Source organism: Triticum aestivum, chromosome 3D (genome assembly GCF_018294505.1).
Source record: "Triticum aestivum cultivar Chinese Spring chromosome 3D, IWGSC CS RefSeq v2.1, whole genome shotgun sequence".
In the NCBI taxonomy this organism is placed as follows: domain Eukaryota; kingdom Viridiplantae; phylum Streptophyta; class Magnoliopsida; order Poales; family Poaceae; genus Triticum; species Triticum aestivum.
In genome coordinates, this window is record NC_057802.1 from 446,987,125 (window position 1) to 447,004,228 (window position 17,104).

A 17,104-nucleotide genomic window follows, 5' to 3' on the forward strand; every position below is an offset into this window, starting at 1 on the left:
ACCTCGATAATACCGTTGCGGAGCTTAGGGGAAGCCCTGCGTCGGTGGAACATCATCATCGTCACCACGCCGTCGTGCTGACGAAACTCTCCCTCAACACTCGGCTGGATCGGAGTTCGAGGGACGTCATCGAGCTGAACGTGTGTAGAACTCGGAGGTGCCGTACGTTCGGTACTTGATCGGTCGGATCGTGAAGACGTACGACTACATCAACCGCGTTGTGATAACGCTTCCGCTTTCGGTTTACGAAGGTACGTGGACAACACTCTCCCCTCTCGTTGCTATGCATCACCATGATCCTGCGTGTGCGTAGGAAATTTTTTGAAATTACTACGTTCCCCAACAAACTCAACAGACACCTTCGGAGATACCTATAGAGCATATTTATGATCACCTAGTTACGTTGTGACATTTGATAGCACACAAGGTATTCCTCTGGTATCCGGGAGTTGCATAATCTCATAGTCGAAAGAATATGTATTTGACATTAAGAAAGGAATAGCAATAAACTGAACGATCAATATGCTAAGCTAACAGATGGGTCTTGTCCATCACAATATTCTCCTAATGATGTGATCCTGTTATCAAATGACATCACATGTCTATGGTTAGGAAACCTTAACCATCTTTGATCAACGAGCTAGTCTAGTAGAGGCTTACTAGGGACACGGTATTTGTTTATGTATTCACACATGTATTTAAGTTTCCAATCAATACAATTCTTTCATGAATAATAAACCTTTATCATGAATAAGGAAATATAAAGTAACAACTTTATTATGCCTCTAGGGCATATTTCCTCATGTCAAATATTGCTATTGCTTTCTTCATGTCAAATACATATTCCTTCGACTATGCCGAAGGAATACCTTGTGTGCTACCAAACGTCACAACATAACTGGGTGATTATAAAGATGCTCTACAGGTATCTCCGAAGGTGTTTGTTGAGTTGGCATAGATCTAGAATAGGATTTGTCACTCCGAGTATCGGAGAGGTATCTCTGGGCCCTCTCGGTAATACACATCATAAGCTTGTAAGCAAACGACTAAGGAGTTAGTCACGAGGTGATGTATTACAGAACGAGTAAAGCGACTTGTCGTTAACGAGATTGAACTAGGTATGAAGATATCGACGATCGAATCTCGGGCAAGTAACATACCGATGGACAAAGGGAATTACGTATGTTGTCATAACGGTTCGGCCGATAAAGATCTTCGTAGAATATGTAGGAGCCAATATGGGCATCCATGTTCCGTATTGGTTATTGACCGGAGAGGTGTCTCGGTCATGTCTACATAGTTCTCGAACCCGTAGGGTCCGCACGCTTAATGTTCGATGACGATATAGTATTATATGAGTTATGTGATTTGGTGATCGAATGTTGTTCGGAGTCCCAGATGAGATCACGGACATGGCGAGGAGTCTCGAAATGGTCGAGAGGTAAAGATTGATATATAGGACGATAGTATTCAAACACCGGAAGTGTTCCGGAGGGTACCGGGTACATATCGGGTCACGGGAAGAGGTTCCGGGCACCCGGCAAAAGATATGGGCCTTATGGGCCAAGAGGGGAAACGCACCAGGCACAAGGGGCTGTTGCGCCCCCCATATGGGCCGAACCAGGGGGAGAAGGAAAGAGGGGAAGGGAAAGGAAAGGGGGGATTCGGCCTCCCCCTTCCCTTTCTCCCCCCTCCTCTTTCCTTCCCCGTCCGGCTAATATGGAAGGGGGGGGGGGCAAGGGGGAACCCAAGTAGGATTCGGTCCTACTTGGTGCGCCTCCTGGCCTCTCCCCTCCCCCTCCCACCTATATATATATATATATGTGGGGGGGGGGGGGGCTAGCACACCCTAGAATATTGCCTAGCCGTGTGCGGCGCCCCCTCCATCGCTTACACCCTCGGTCATATTTTCGTAGTGCTTAGGTGAAGCCCTGCGAGGATCACTTCACCATCACTGTCATCACGCCGTCGTGCTGACGCAACTCATCTACTACCTCGACGTCTTGCTGGATCAAGAAGGCGAGGGACGTCACCGAGCTGAACATGTGCAGAACTCGGATGTGCCGTACGTTAGGAACTTGATCGGTCGAAGCTAGAAGAAGTTCGACTACATCAACCGCGTTGTCAAACGCTTCCGTTTACGGTCTACAAGGGTATGTAGACACACTGTCATCCTCATTGCTATGCATATCCATGGATAGATCATTGCGTGTGCGTAGAATTTTTTTGTTTTCTATGCAACGATTCCCAACATTTTGGGGGCCAAACGTAAATAAGGATGTTTGGGGGGGGGGGGGGGGCGCAAAAGAACCTACTTTTCCTAATCTTTCTCTTTAACTTTTTTTCCTTCACATATTTTACCAAAGCTGGGGGGCCAAGGCCCCTGCAGCTCACCACATAGTCCCCCACTCCGATTCCCTTGCAAAAATTAAAAATTAAAAAAATATGGGTGGTTCTTTTGCTCGAAAATCAAATATTCCAAAAACTCGCAAGCCACGAAATATGAATTGTATGAACGTTTGAAACAAGATCAAAGACAACACTATATAAAAGACAAGATGTTATCTCGAGGTTGGCAAGCTGAGAACCGTATACAAACGAATTGTTTATTAGTATTTTTCATATTCTTTTTGACTATTTACATCTCGGTCCTTCTTCAAGAATTCAAAGAATATACACACCGACAGAAACGCAGTAGGGGGAGGCAAGGCTTCCATTGGCCAAGAAAAACCTCATAATTTTGGGGGGCATCATCTAACAGATCGGCTTGTTCTCATGCCCACACACATCGAGCGATCGATCTCGCCATCACAATTTGTACTCCAACCCAACCCCAAACTAAGCGCAAGGTGCAAAAAAAGGCTAGCTTGACTAAATCGAGACGTTACAAACAAACAAATTGACTAATCTACGGTGGACCAGCTCCTGAGCAGCGACGGCCTGGCGAACATCTGCTCGAGCGCCACCACCACGGCCATGGCGAGCGACACGCCCACGCCGGGCTGCACCACCAGCCGGAAAACGTCGGTCCCGACCACCTCCTTGGGCCTGATCTCCGCCACCGCGCGCCTCTCGCCGTCGTAAACCACGCAGCTCCGCCGCGCGTACGAGCCCTCCACCTCGTAGTCGTACGACGGCCCGGCGCCGGCGCCCGCGCACGCCGTCACGTGCGCCAACGTCTTGCCGCGCCCGCTACGCCTGACGGTGTACACGGGTCGCCGCGTCTCCTCGCCGGAGAAGACGAGCCACTGCTCACCCTGGAGGCTGAACCGCTTGCGGCGGACGGTGAAGGCGGGGCGGCCGGCGGCGTCCATGAGGACGACCTCGTCACCGCTCTCGGACGCGTAGCTGTCGACGCGGTAGGCCAGGTTGCCCGTGGCGTCGAACACCGTGAACCCCTTGCAGTCGAACAGCAGCGACTTGCGCCACACCGTCAGCGTCGTCGGCCCCTCCGCGGAGCTGGCCGGCGCGCACGGCGCCTCGCCGACGGCGCCCGGCGCGGGCGCCATGTTGGGGTGAACCTTCGCCATGTATAGTATCGATATCAGGGTCGAAGGAGCTGAGAGCGTACAGGCGGTAGCTGAGTAGTCCGAGCTAATTGAGCTTGGTCGCCCTGTTGGTTGGTTCTGAGAGAGGAGTCTGTGGTAGGCAGTAGTTATATACAAGTCCCGCTCGCTCCACGATGGACAAGCAAAGGCATGTTGCTCTGACGTGCGTGGGACACAAATGACATGGGCTGCTGCTTAACGACCTCTTTTCTTTCTTTATTTTCTGCGGGGAAAGAAAATTCTCATTACTCAAGGGGCCTCTTAGAATGTCTATAGCCGGACTTGGCAAATCCGTCCTCTCAAACGCCCGCGGGCGCATCCGAACGGGCCCTCATATTTCCTTCCGTGCATCCACATATCTCTAATCCGGACTCTCAAATCCATGCAAATACATGCACGTCAACCATGCAACACAATGTCGCATGTAAATAGCCATTGTTGGTATCAAGCATACATAGCGTTTACATAAAAAAAATTGAAGTGCCAAACTCAAGCATTGCCTCCTTGGTTGCCATTGTGGATCCACATGTGCTCCACAGAATCAATGAGTAGCTGCGTGTGCACCTACTGATTTCGAAGATTCTAATGCATCTGCAGAAAGTTCATAAGCTGAGCCGCATCTTGATCTTCCGGGATTTCAACTTTTTCTCCGGGTGCTTCGAAATCATGGGTTTGGGCTACACCAATCACTCTTCTCTCTTTGATTGAGCCCTTAAAGTTGAGAATATGCTCCACTTGCTGGTCAATTTCCTCTTGCATGCTCATGAGCATGATCATGTCCACTTCTTTGTTCGAATCCGACGAATCGAAGAACTCGTCTTGAATCATTTGGTCAAGCTCCGTCGGTCCATATTCCTCGTCCGACGAAGCATCAGAATCCATCATTTACCTAACAAAATCACAATAATTCCGATCGGTCAATGTGTCAAACACATCAAGCGCAAGGCTGAAAGACCGTGGATGTCGCCTAGAGAGGGGGGGGGGGGTGAATAGGCGCTTTAAAATAATTACGGTTTAGGCTTGAACAAATGCGGAATAAACCTAGCGGTTAATTTGTCAAGCACAAAACCTACAACAACTAGGCTCACCTATGTGCACCAACAACTTATGCTAAGCAAGATAAACAACTAGGTGATAGCAAGATATATAACAAGAAACAATATGGCTATCACAAAGTAAAGTGCATAAGTAAAGGGCTCGGGTAAGAGATAACCGAGGCACGCAGAGACGATGATGTATCCCGAAGTTCACACCCTTGCGGATGCTAATCTCCGTTTGGAGCGGTGTGGAGGCACAATGCTCCCCAAGAAGCCACTAGGGCCACCGTAATCTCCTCACGCCCTCGCACAATGCAAGATGCCGTGATTCCACTAAGGGATCCTTGAGGGCGGTCACCGAACCCGTACAAATGGCAACCCTTGGGGGCGGTCACCGAACCCGTACGCTTTGGCAACCCTTGGGGGCGGTCACCGGAACCCGTCAAATTGCTCGGGGCGATCTCCACAACCTAATTGGAGACCCCGACGCTTGCCCGGAGCTTTACACCACAATGATTGAGCTCCGAACACCACCAACCGTCTAGGGCGCCCAAGCACCCAAGAGGAACAAGCTCAAGGGTACCAAGCACCCAAGAGTAATAAGCTTCTCAACTTGTAACTTCCACGTATCACCGTGGAGAACTCAAACCGATGCACCAAATGCAATGGCAATGGCACACGGAGTGCCCAAGTCCTTCTCTCTCAAATCCCACCGAAGCAACTAATGCTAGGGAGGAAAATGAGAGGAAGAACAAGAAGGAGAACACCAAGAACTCCAAGATCTAGATCCAATGGGTTCCCCTCACATAGAGGAGAAAGTGATTGGTGGATATGTGGATCTAGATCTCCTCTCTCTTTTCCCTCAAAAACTAGCAAGACTCCATGGAGGGATTGAGAGTTAGCAAGCTCGAAGAAGGTCAACAATGGGGGAAGAACACGAGCTCAAAGGATGAAGTAGAATGGGGAAGAAGACCCCCTTATATAGTGAGGGGAACAATCCAACCGTTACCCCCACTTCAGGCCCGCAGAGAGCGGTACTACCGCTTGGCCAGCGGTACTACCACTTGCCCCTATAAGCGGTACTACCGCTCCCCCTCGCGGTACTGCCGCTGGGCCCAGAGCGGTACTACTGCAGTGGCAGGGCGGTACTACCGCATACGAGCGGTACAACGGCCCCCACTGCCGTGGCTAGTACCGTAAAACCCGACACGAAAAAAGACCCCTCGAATCGAGGCGGTACTAGCACGAGACCGCAGCGGTACTACGGCTGGGGGCTACCAGCGGTACTACCGCTCAGGAGCGGTACTACCGCTCTAGAGCGGTACTACTGCTTGTAGCACCCAAGCGGTACTACCGCTCCGGCCCGCGGTACTACCGCTAGAAAACCAAAACTGCCATAACTTCTGCATATGAGCTCCGAATTGAGCAAACTCAAGCTTGTTGGATAGAGGAAGACGAGTAGCATCACAACAGCGACTAGTTATAGTAAGAAGAGGCAGGGGAGGTATGCCAACAAATAGAGGAGTGAAACCTCCAACCGAGAAGAACCGGCATAACCTCCAACATCGAAAACATCATAGAAGATGCGAGTGAACTCCGTTTTCGATGAACTCGAGCTTGTCATCAAGATGACCATAAGCTTCTAAACTCACAAAGAGAAGAACCAAACAAGAACCAATAAAGATAATACAAGGATGCAATGGTTAGAGCTCTCTATGAACGATACGATCAAGGTACTCATCGAGAGCCCCCCTTGATAGTACGGCAATCGATCCTATAACCCGGTCTCCCACCTACCATCATGGGACCGGTAAAATAGAAAACCTATCAAGAGCAAACCTTTGCCTTGCACATGGTCCACTTGAGCTAGATGATGACGATCTTGACTCCCTCAAGTTGGACCACCTTTCTTGGTTGCGTTGGCTCGATGAAGACTAGTTGATTGCTCCCCCATGCTCCACTATGAGTGAGCCACTCTTCCGCACATCTTCACAAGTCCATTGTCACCACAATGGACGGCAAGCTTCAAGCATTTGATCTCTTCATGATGCTTCACTTGAACTTGCACACTGCAACATCTTCACAAGTCCATTGTCACCACAATGGACGGCAAGCTTCAATCATTTGATCTCTTCATGATGCTTCACTTGAACTTGCACACCGCAACCTAACCCCACAAAGAACTCTCACGAAGATCATGGGTTAGTACACAAAGCGTAATTGATAATGCTCACCACACCATGGGATCGCTTAATCCCTCTCGGTACATCTTGTGCGCTTTGTGTGTTGATCAACTTGATTCACTCTTGACTTAGTCTTGATCAACCTTGACTCTTTCCAACTCTCTTCATTTGGATGATGTCTTGAAGGTAAACATGAATGACCACACAATCTTCTTCTTCAAGACATGCTTGCAATAAGCTCAACTCTCACATGACCAATCTTTGGATAATTCCTTAATAACACCTTGGTCACCACATAAACTCCTTGAAACCAACACATGGACTTCAAAAAATGCCTATGGACAAATCCTTCAAATATAACTCAAGGCAACCATTAGCCCATAGAGATTGTCATCAATTACCAAAACCAAACATGGGGGCACCGCATGTTCTTTCAAAAGCGGAGCCGGAGATTTGCCGGAAGTACCACTGTGGTGTCCGGGCTAGCGACAACATCCCCCGCGGCAAGGACGGGAGCGCTCTTCCGGAGCTGGCGGCGGAGAGCCTGGGAATGGCTGTGGAGCGGGCGCGGCGGCGGAGCTGCGAGCCGGACGGCCCGGAGGAGGAAGAGGAGAGGAGAGGGCAAATGGATCCGGCAGCTCGAGGGAGGGGGGATTTGGGATGGGGTCGGGTTGTCAGGTCCGACGTGGCGGGTGTGCCCACGCGCCCCATATCCACCTCATATTTGGGCTGGATATGGGGGGCGCCGGTCACCCGGATGTTTGAGGGCTATTTGAGGGGTCCGTCTGAGTCAAAAATCGTGACTGAACAGTGACCAGACGGTCCGCCCGGACATATGATACGGGTTTGAGGTGTCTGATTGTAGATGCTCTTAGCCATAGCCAAGTTTACAACAAAGTCTGGCCCAGCATTACACAGACTGCCGTAGCTGAGGTACTACGATCATACGTTGCCAGCTCAAGATCAAGCTCGTTCGATCGTAGCTATCTGGAGAAACATCGCGACGTTTTGTGCACGCATGCCGCGCCTGACAGATTAAACGCCGACGCACGATCGAATCGTCGACGCGTGATCTGGACACAAACTATTCACTACTAGTGGAGTATATCCGCGCACACGCACAGCACTACCACTATGAAGTATGAACACAGACCCTTAATCCGACACGCGGCAGGAGGCCAGGCCTCGGGTGGGCTAGCAATAGCACCCCACAGCAGGAAGCAGCGGTTCGCTCTAGTGCGTCGAGTCATCTGGGTGAGTATAGGCGGCAAAAATCAATTCCATACCGATAACGTTCCGTTCCGTCGGCGCAAGCACGAACGACACGGTGATTGCCCGGTTATTCAACAGCGGAAGCAACGCAGGAACGCGATTAACTAATAACTAGCTCCACTTTAGCTTTAGCTAGTCACGATCAGGTCTTGAGAAATGTCATAGAATTAGAATATTTTTTTAACATGATTGATGATAAAATTTATGATAGTATAACACAATGATCATTTTGTCCCAAATGCAAGATCCGCATACGCAACGATGGTGAGATCATCGTATGCTTAGTTTGGTACCACAATTTTGGTCAAATGCCCTCGCTTTGTTTTTCAAAACTTAGTTATATGGTGCAGTTTTTGTTCTTGGGATCATCCTGAGATTCGTCTTTTGTTATTTGGACTTAAAAAAAAGTAGAGAAATTTGTGCATTGAAGGAGGTTCAAACTCACCTGCAACTTCAAACTTACTATTTGGCCCTTTGGCTAGGGTTTCTCGTGCCTCCCACCGGTGCCGCCGCTGGACTACCTTGTCTCCTATGGTCTTAGGACCATGGAGGCGTAGTGGATCCCGGCCCTTGCCGCGGGAGGGCTTCATTTTTTCACGCTCTTTTGAGTTTTGTTAGGGTTTGTGTCCTTCTCAAAGAGCAAGGCGACGGCGCCTCTCTGAAGATGGAATAAGGTTCTCCCCGCCTTGTCCCCGTCCCCGGTGGTGTTTCAAGCATCGCCGGAGGGCGTGTGGAGGTTTATCTCCGGCGGATCTCGCGGGATTCGGTCGGCATTTGTCTTCGGTGGATCCACGCGTATCTTGTCTTCGTTCGTCTGTGTTCGTGTGCCTACAGGTTGGATATTTCCGATTTACTCTTCTCTTCATTGGCGGTGGTTGTTGTTCTCGCGCTGGTCCTCTGAAGTCTTAGCACGACGACTTTCCGACTGTCTACTACAACAAGGTTTGCCCGGCTCTGATGAGGGAGTGGCGAAGACGGCGGCGCGTCTTCAGCTCGCCCCAGTGCTAGTAGTCGCCGCTAGGTGGTCTACGAACCTAGATGTATTTTTTACTTATGGTGTTCTTTGTACTACCTCGACAATTTTTTTTCCGAAAAGGACTACCTTTGACACTTGATGAATAGATTGGAAGTTATCCTCGCAAAAATAAAATTTCAAACTTATTATCGTGGTGTACCACAAACTAGAGTAAAATATGATCATGTAATAAAATGAAATAAAGTTTGTATTTGTATGAAAAGAGTTTTGATTATTTGTGCTGTCATATTTTTGAGTTTGTATTTATTTTTGTTTATTAGGCATTTGTCAATTTCCTAATATGTGTAACTTCAGAATTATTAAAGTGTAACTGAAGAAGATGTGTAACTTCAGAATTATATTTGTGCATCTTTTAATGAAATATTGGGTTAAAAATGTGTATTTTCTGAAGTTTGCACATTTGAATCATGAAATTGCACATAATTGTTTACGTGCAAAGGTGGTTTTTACATTTTGAAGCTTAAAACTGCACATGATTTTTTTTGCAAGTTTGGGAGTCAAAATATTCAAGTAGATAGTTTGCGCATTACGAAGTTTGAAATTATACATAATTGTATTTTTTTTTACAGTTTTTGGAATCAAAATGTTGATTTCAGTAGTCTGCGTATTTTAAAGCATGAAATTGCTAAATTTGTTTTTGTATAGTTTCAATTCATAGAAATGAAGCCTATTGCACTTTTTTGTTGTTGTAATTTTATGTTTAGAAATACACAAAACAATATAGGAGGCTCGCACAGTATAAATGTGTACCTAAATTTGCATGCGCCCAACCGAACAAATAAAACATTTTTGATTTAACGACTATGAGATGACTCCTTACTTATCTTACTGATATCTTCCCGCTTTAAAAAAACTTATTCATATCTTCTCTTCTATCAAGAAAAAACTAATAAACAACAAAAACTATGTAACAGGGTAAATCAAGAAAAGAGCAGTAGCAGCCACAAAATGGTGATTGTCCGGTTAATCAACGGAAGCAACGTACAAACATGATAAACGAAGTTGCGGCGCGTGCTGCTGATGTTATCTTCCAGGATTAACTATTGACCAGTTCTGCTTTAACTAGTCACGATCACACGATCAAGTCTACTACCGTGACGAGGTCGATAGTTAGCTAGTGGGCTTGTTGGTACCGTGCAATTCTTCATTTGGTAGCATTCGAGGTGTCGTTGATCATTGCAGCTGAGGAAAAATGTAGAGCCTGTGGCTGGCCCGGAGCCATCTGTGGGCTACTGATTGGCCACCTAGGTGTCAAAACTAACTATTGTTTTATACAGTAGATGACTAAAACTGCTAGAGGCACCTGTACGTACGTGTGAATAATTTAATCGGTCATTACATATTTGTCATTTGGGTAAGTACTGTATTGTCGGAAGCCAGCTGACGTACGCAGAACATGTTGAATGCAACAGTTGGACTTTTCTTTTTGGGCGACGCTAGGCGCCGGCGCACCGGCCCTTGGGCCCAGCCCTGGCCGCCCGATGCAGTGATTAGACCGTCAGATCTGTCCCTCGCTGTGTCCTTATCCTGAGTCAATTTTCCAAAAAAAATTGCAACGCCCGAGCGCCGGCGACACCACGTCATATCCTCGCGAGGAAACAACCGAGTTTGAAGCACCACCACGGCGTTCCTCGTCGCCGGTGGGCATCCTCACCGGCCGTCCGCGCTTGCCCCAGATCCGCGCTCGCCATGGATGCAGCTCCGCCGCCCGCGCTCATCAGAGATCTGCGCTCACCATGGACGCAGCTCCGCCGCCCGGCGCTTGCCGTGGATGCAGCTTCGCCGCCCACGCTCGCCATGGATGGATCCCGCCCTCGCCGCCCGCGCACGCCATGGATGCAGCTCCGCCTCGTTGGCGATTGACTGGTTCCAGCAAATAGAATTGTCCGTTGTAGCATTTTTCGTTGTTTGTCGTAGCAAAATGGAGACACGGTTGCAGCAAAAAAGAAACGTCACCGTTTTCGCTGGTTGTAGCTCGCCGTTGCAGGTAGGAACATTTTCATCAATGAACGGATGTAACAAAACCCATTGCCTGACGTAGCAAATACCTACGGCGGTTGCAACAAAAAAGTCGTCGTCGCCGTCGCGGGTCGCAACTCGGCCGTGCTGGATGTAGCAAAACATTATGCCGGTTGTAGCAAAAAGCGATGCTAGTTGTAGCAAAACCACGACGCCGGTTGTGTGTTGTAGCAAAACGTGACCCTAGCTGTAGCAAAAAGATATGCCGGTTGTAGCAAAATCTATGCCAGTTGAAGCATGTAGCAAAACTGCAGCGTTTTGTCATCTTCTTCCACCTCCAGCTGTCGCTGGTTGAAGCTTTTTCAAACTACAGTTGAAGCTTTCGTATGAACGATTGTAGCTTTTTTCTGTGCGTGGTATCCGGTTGAAGCTTGATATACTGTCGCCGTCTTTGGAGAGGTCGCGACTCCGCCTTACATGGATATAGCAAAAAACTTCACCCGTAGTAGCAAAAAAAAAACTACGGTTGCAACAAAAATCGTCATTGTCATCGTCGTGAGGTCACAGCTCCGCCTGATGGATGTAGCACAAACCTTCGCGAGTAGTAACAAAAACCAACTGCGGTTGTAGCTTCCCCTTATTGTGCAGTGTCGTGAGGTCGCAGCTCCGCCTGATGGATGTAGCAAAAACCTTCGCGAGTAGTAACAAAAACCAACTGCGGTTGTAGCTTCCCCTTATTGTGCAGTTCCATTGAAGCTTTTCTGTCTATGGTTGAAGCTTTTTTCAACAGCTGTTGAAGCTGTTCTAGGTGACGGTTGCAACACTAGTATACGCGGGCTGCATCCAGCCATGGTGGCAGGCAGCCATGGCGGCCGGCGAGGGAGCGCCTAGCCGCCGGCGATGGAGGTCGTGGTCGCCCAGTCGCAGCCCGGGGGAAGGGGGAAGGGGGGAGGGGATGCGCCCGCGTGAAGGCTTGAGGTAGGGGATGGATCTGGCCATGGCGGCAGGCAGCCATGGCAGTCGGCGAGGGGAGCCTGGCCGCCGGCGATGGAGGTCGTGGTGGCCCAGTCGCAGCTCGGGAAGAGGGGAAGGGATGGGAAAGGGGTGGGGAGGAGGGGGCAGAAGAAGAAGAGGGCGGCGCGCTCGTGAAGGAGATGCGAGGAAGAGGAAGACCGGCCCAATGTTTCCGCCGGTGCCCCGGCCCCAAACGTTTTCCTTTCTTTTTTGAGAGAGAGACAGATGGAGTTGCGGAGTTGGCTCTATGGTTCCATTGATTGTTTAAGTGTGTATAGTTTAACCAGTCATTAGATAATTTTCACTGGAGTGGGGACATGGTACTCCATCCATTTTTTTGCACAATAGATTATCTTAAATTATATATCTTTTACAGGAAAAACTTCTGATCTATGCATCATCTGTCATGTTAGTACGAGAAACATCATAGTTTGACCATGTTTATAAAAATACATCATTCAAAATATCAAATTATTATCATCAGATCAATCATGTACTCCCTCTGCCCCAAAATATAAAAACGTTTTTAACACTACACTAGTGTCAAAAATGTTCTTATATTATGGGACGGAGGGAGTAGTTTATTTTCATATTGCATTTATTTGGTATTGTAGGTGTTGACATGTTTTAATATAAATTTAATAAATTGTTCAAAAATTGAATTAAGAAAAATTAATATGCGGAGCAAAAGTAAACGGTGATAGTACCATACACACAGCATGTTGGGTGCTACACATGGAGTAGAGGGAATATGCTCATGTCAATCGAGAAGCAGTATTTGTTTGCCAGATTAGAAATTATATTACGCAAGTTTTGATTCAAATGATCATGTGGAGGACAAACAAGATAAGCACAATTTTAATTTCCAACCAACAAATACACTATCCTCCTCTACACATGGCTTACAATATACTCCTTCCGTCCGCAAATACTTGTCAGAAAAATAGATGTACCTAGACGTATTTTAGTTAATACATCCATTTTTATCCATTGCTCCGACAGTTTTTTCCATATGGATACATCATCTTTATAAGTACTATCAAATTGTCTAAGAACATCGAGATGGTCAAGATATACAAATGTCAACTAAGGAGAACAATAATTCAATCATGTAGCAAATCAATGTACCACATGGGACATTTTAAAGAGAAAGTACTACGTACGACACGCTCAACATTTGGTCCAGAATGTCCCAAGACAGATACATGAAGTTGCAAAAGTATTATTGTTCAATGTAAACATTTAAGTCCACATACGGGATAGTCAAAGTACAAAATGTTTGCACTTGAGACAAAATAGTTAAAAAATTTCTAAGACGGGCGCTAAAAATACAACATAACACAACAATTATTTCTGCTTAGAATAGTATTTGATTAGTTGATATCTTTATCTGCCATGTTCATATTATATGCAATTTTTCTCATCGAGATCGGATAAGATTATCTAAGCCTACATTAATAATGGTTCCAATGTTTATAGTGATTATGTTTCTAGGATCTATAGGTGAGGAGATTGACTATATGTACCTCGAATTGTTTAAGGAAGAGGCAACTGTGGTAGGGGCTAGTAAGTCGCACTATATTCTTCCTTATTACAACTTTTTGCTAGTCCTTACAGTGATTTTATCCATCCAATGCTTTTCAGTATCCTACTTGAGTTGAAGCCCCACTTCTTTGCTTGACGCTTTCATGTCGGCAAAAAACGCTTCATTCAATCTCCACGGGCGTGTAACTCAGCACCTGGTAACAATTGTTTGGTTAAAAATTAAAACATAACATAACTAATATATTTGTCTAAAAGTGAAATTTGATGTTGTGTTTTGATTTGTAAGAAAATCAAACTAATGTAAAGAAGCCAAGTGTTCAATTATTAATTCTCTACTCTATTTTTTACAGATCATCACATGCCACACAAATTATGAAATAAAATATAGTTGCCACATTAACGCAACAATGAAAAACAGTTAACCCAAGCCACACTTTTTTCTATGAAATGAGTACAAAGTACAATAAAACATGCAAGAAAAATTAAGTGTCAATTGGATAAATGCCACTCGAATTCTGGCGATTCTGAGAAAAGCCATTGCAATTTCCAAACTTTGAAAAAATGTCACTTCAAAATTTGCAAACTTTAAAAAACACCACTGCTGACTTTGAAAAATGCCACTAGAAATGACATTTTTCAAAGTTTGGAAATTGCAGTGGTGTTTCTCGGAATCGCCAGAATTCGAGTGGCATTTATCAAATTAACCCAAGAACTAAAGTAAATTCATTTGGCAGAAGAGCGTACAAATCACAACAATATAAACACAAAAGTGTTGCTGCAAATAAAACACAAAAGTGGAACAAGAAGAAAAACATTAAATTAAATTTTTGAGGAGAACATTTAATTTTATGTCTCTCAAATTCTGGTTCATGTTCAAGTTCAAATTTGTTTCATTCTAAATCAGTGTTGTAACTCTATGCTTATATGTTACTCCTATTAGATTTTTGAAAACTATTAGTTTGTTTCTTTCGTACCTCGGGTGGACAAAATACAACACAAAATTGGGTTGCATTTGTTACATCGATGCATGAGATACATTCTCAAGCTTCTACCGAGTTTGATTTTTTATCTCTCGATGGTAGTGAAATCTGGTTATCTGGAGGCTCTCCTCCCCTCTTTTCTCTCCCTTTTGCCCTTTTCATTCAGAGCTCCTGTATTTTCCCCGACTCCCCTCTCCTCTTCCTTCGGTGGCGGTGTCGCTTGGAGCGGGGATAGGAGAGGAGCTCGAGTTGCTCTTGTAGGTAGTAGGAGTAGCTAGTTTGGGCCTTAGTGTCGGTTGTGAAAGGATCGATATAGTTGACTAGAGGGGGGGGGATTGAATAGGCAACTAAATTTTTTTAGCTTTTCTTTACCAATTTAAACTTTGCATCAAAGTAGGTTGTCTAGATATGCAACTAGGTGAGCAACCTATATGGTGCAACAAAAACAAGCACACAAGCAAGCAAGGAATATAACACAAATAAGCTTGCACAAGTAAAGGCACGAGATAACCAAGAGTGGAGCCGGTGAAGACGAGGATGTGTTACCGAAGTTCCTTCCTTTTGAGGGGAAGTACGTCTCCGTTGGAGCGGTGTGGAGGCACAATGCTCCCCAAGAAGCCACTAGGGCCACCGTATTCTCCTCACGCCCTCACACAATGCGAGATGCCGTGATTCCACTATTGATGCCCTTGGAGGCGGCAACCGGACCTTTACAAACAAGGCTGGGGCAATCTCCACAACTTAATTGGAGGCTCCCAACGACACCACGAAGCTTCACCACAATGGAATGTGGCTCCGCGGTGACCTCAACTGTCTAGGGTGCTCAAACACCCAAGAGTAACAAGATCCGCAAAGGACTAGTGGGGGGAATCAAATTTCTCTTGGTGGAAGTGTAGATCGAGGCCTTCTCAACCAATCCCTAAAGAATCAACAAGTTTGATTGGCTAGGGAGAGAGATCGGGCGAAAATGGAGCTTGGAGCAACAATGGAGCTTGGGGTGGAAGAGGTAGTCAACTCGGAGAAGAAGACTCCCTTTATATAGTGGAAGAACAAATCCAACCGTTATCCACCAACTCAGCCTGCGAAGCGCGGTACTACCACATCGGAGATGCGGTACTATTACTAGGGCACACGGTATTACCGCAAGACATTGCGGTACTACCGCCCATGCAGCAGACTCCAAAGTAGCACTGATGCGATGAAGCAGAGGGCGGTAGAACCGTTGGCGCGGTACTACCGCTCCCCCTTGAGGTACTACCGCAAGGCAGGGATAGTCCAGATTTGGGAAGGCACGAACATATAAAAATACATCCGTGGCAACTTCCGCGGAGTTGGGATCTGTGCAAAAATTCGACACGGTAGTACCGCAAGCCTGGAGCGGTACTACCGCGTAGGGCGCGGATGTAAAAAATTACATCCGCCCCTACTTCCGCTCATGATGCTGTGCCAGGCCAGGGCTCACGGTACTACCGCACCCATGGGGCGGTACTACCGCATAGGACGCGGATGTAAAAAATTACATCCGCCCCTACAACTGCTCGAACGGCTGAGCCTTGCCAGAGGCCATGGTACTACCGCTCCCAAGGAGCGGTACTACCGTGAGTGCCTGCGGTACTACCGTGCCTACGGCCGGTACTACCGCAAGGCCCCGCGATATTACCTCTCCGAAGAGCAGTACTACCGCGTGACTCAGAACAACAACACTAGAAGTCCTTCATTTTGCAAAGACACGGAGAGACGGAGGATGCTCCAAAGAGCCAAAGGAAAGGGGGTGCAAAAGGAGTAACGTGTACGTGATGATTCCACCCAAACCTTTCCAAAGCTGACCCCCTCTTAATAGTACGGCTTTCCTACGACTCAAATCCATAGAAAAGAAACATAGAGAAACGCCGTCTTCAATAGTCTTCGAGGGGCACCAAATCGTCTTATGCCTAGTCAAGATATGTCTGAAATACTCAATGCACACGATTAGTCCGCAAAAGCATTGTCATCAATCACCAAAAACAACCAAGGGATAAATATGCCCTTACAATCTCCCCCTTTTTGGTGGATTGATGACAATACGGGATTTGCACAAAGGGAGATAAAAAGAACATGGGCAAACCCCACAACCATAAAATATAGACGGACTCCCCCTAGATGTGTGCTATATAGAGAAGTGCTTTGGACTGCACGGCACACATACTAGGATCAACACTCCCCCTATATTTTATAGTCAAGGCATAACTTGTAATGATAAACCTAACACTAAGAAAGATAATAACTTTGAGCATAAAGTAAAGAGGCACAAGATAGCACAGGCTCAAGAAGGTACGCTAGAGTGCATATGTCTTACACCATATGATCGAAAGGTCTCACAAGCACAAACCAAACCAAAGCAAACGAGGTTCAAACGGAACGAAATGAAAGCAAAGCAACAAGACGACACGACACATGACGCGCAAATCCTACACTCTCTCCCCCTTTGGCATCGAGACACCAAAAAGGCAGAGAGGAGACCTACGACACAGGTGGTAGCTCAGGCTGAGAC

At 46.7% G+C, this 17,104-nt stretch overlaps 1 protein-coding gene across 1 annotated transcript; it reads right to left on the reverse strand.

Annotated features, from left to right (window-relative positions):
• Positions 1–2,657: 2,657 nt before the first annotated feature.
• On the reverse strand, positions 2,658–3,608 carry LOC123074906 (protein LURP-one-related 8-like). The gene has a single exon (XM_044497635.1). It carries the CDS (start codon positions 3,528–3,530, stop codon positions 2,904–2,906), a length of 627 nt encoding a protein of 208 aa, XP_044353570.1. The 5' UTR covers positions 3,531–3,608; the 3' UTR covers positions 2,658–2,903.
• Between the last annotated feature and the right edge of the window lie 13,496 nt (positions 3,609–17,104).

What these genes read in the sequence shown, in the direction of transcription:
- LOC123074906 (XM_044497635.1), bottom strand. Translation starts at nt 3,530, where the DNA reads ATGGCGAAGGTTCACCCCAACATGGCGCCCGCGCCGGGCGCCGTCGGC.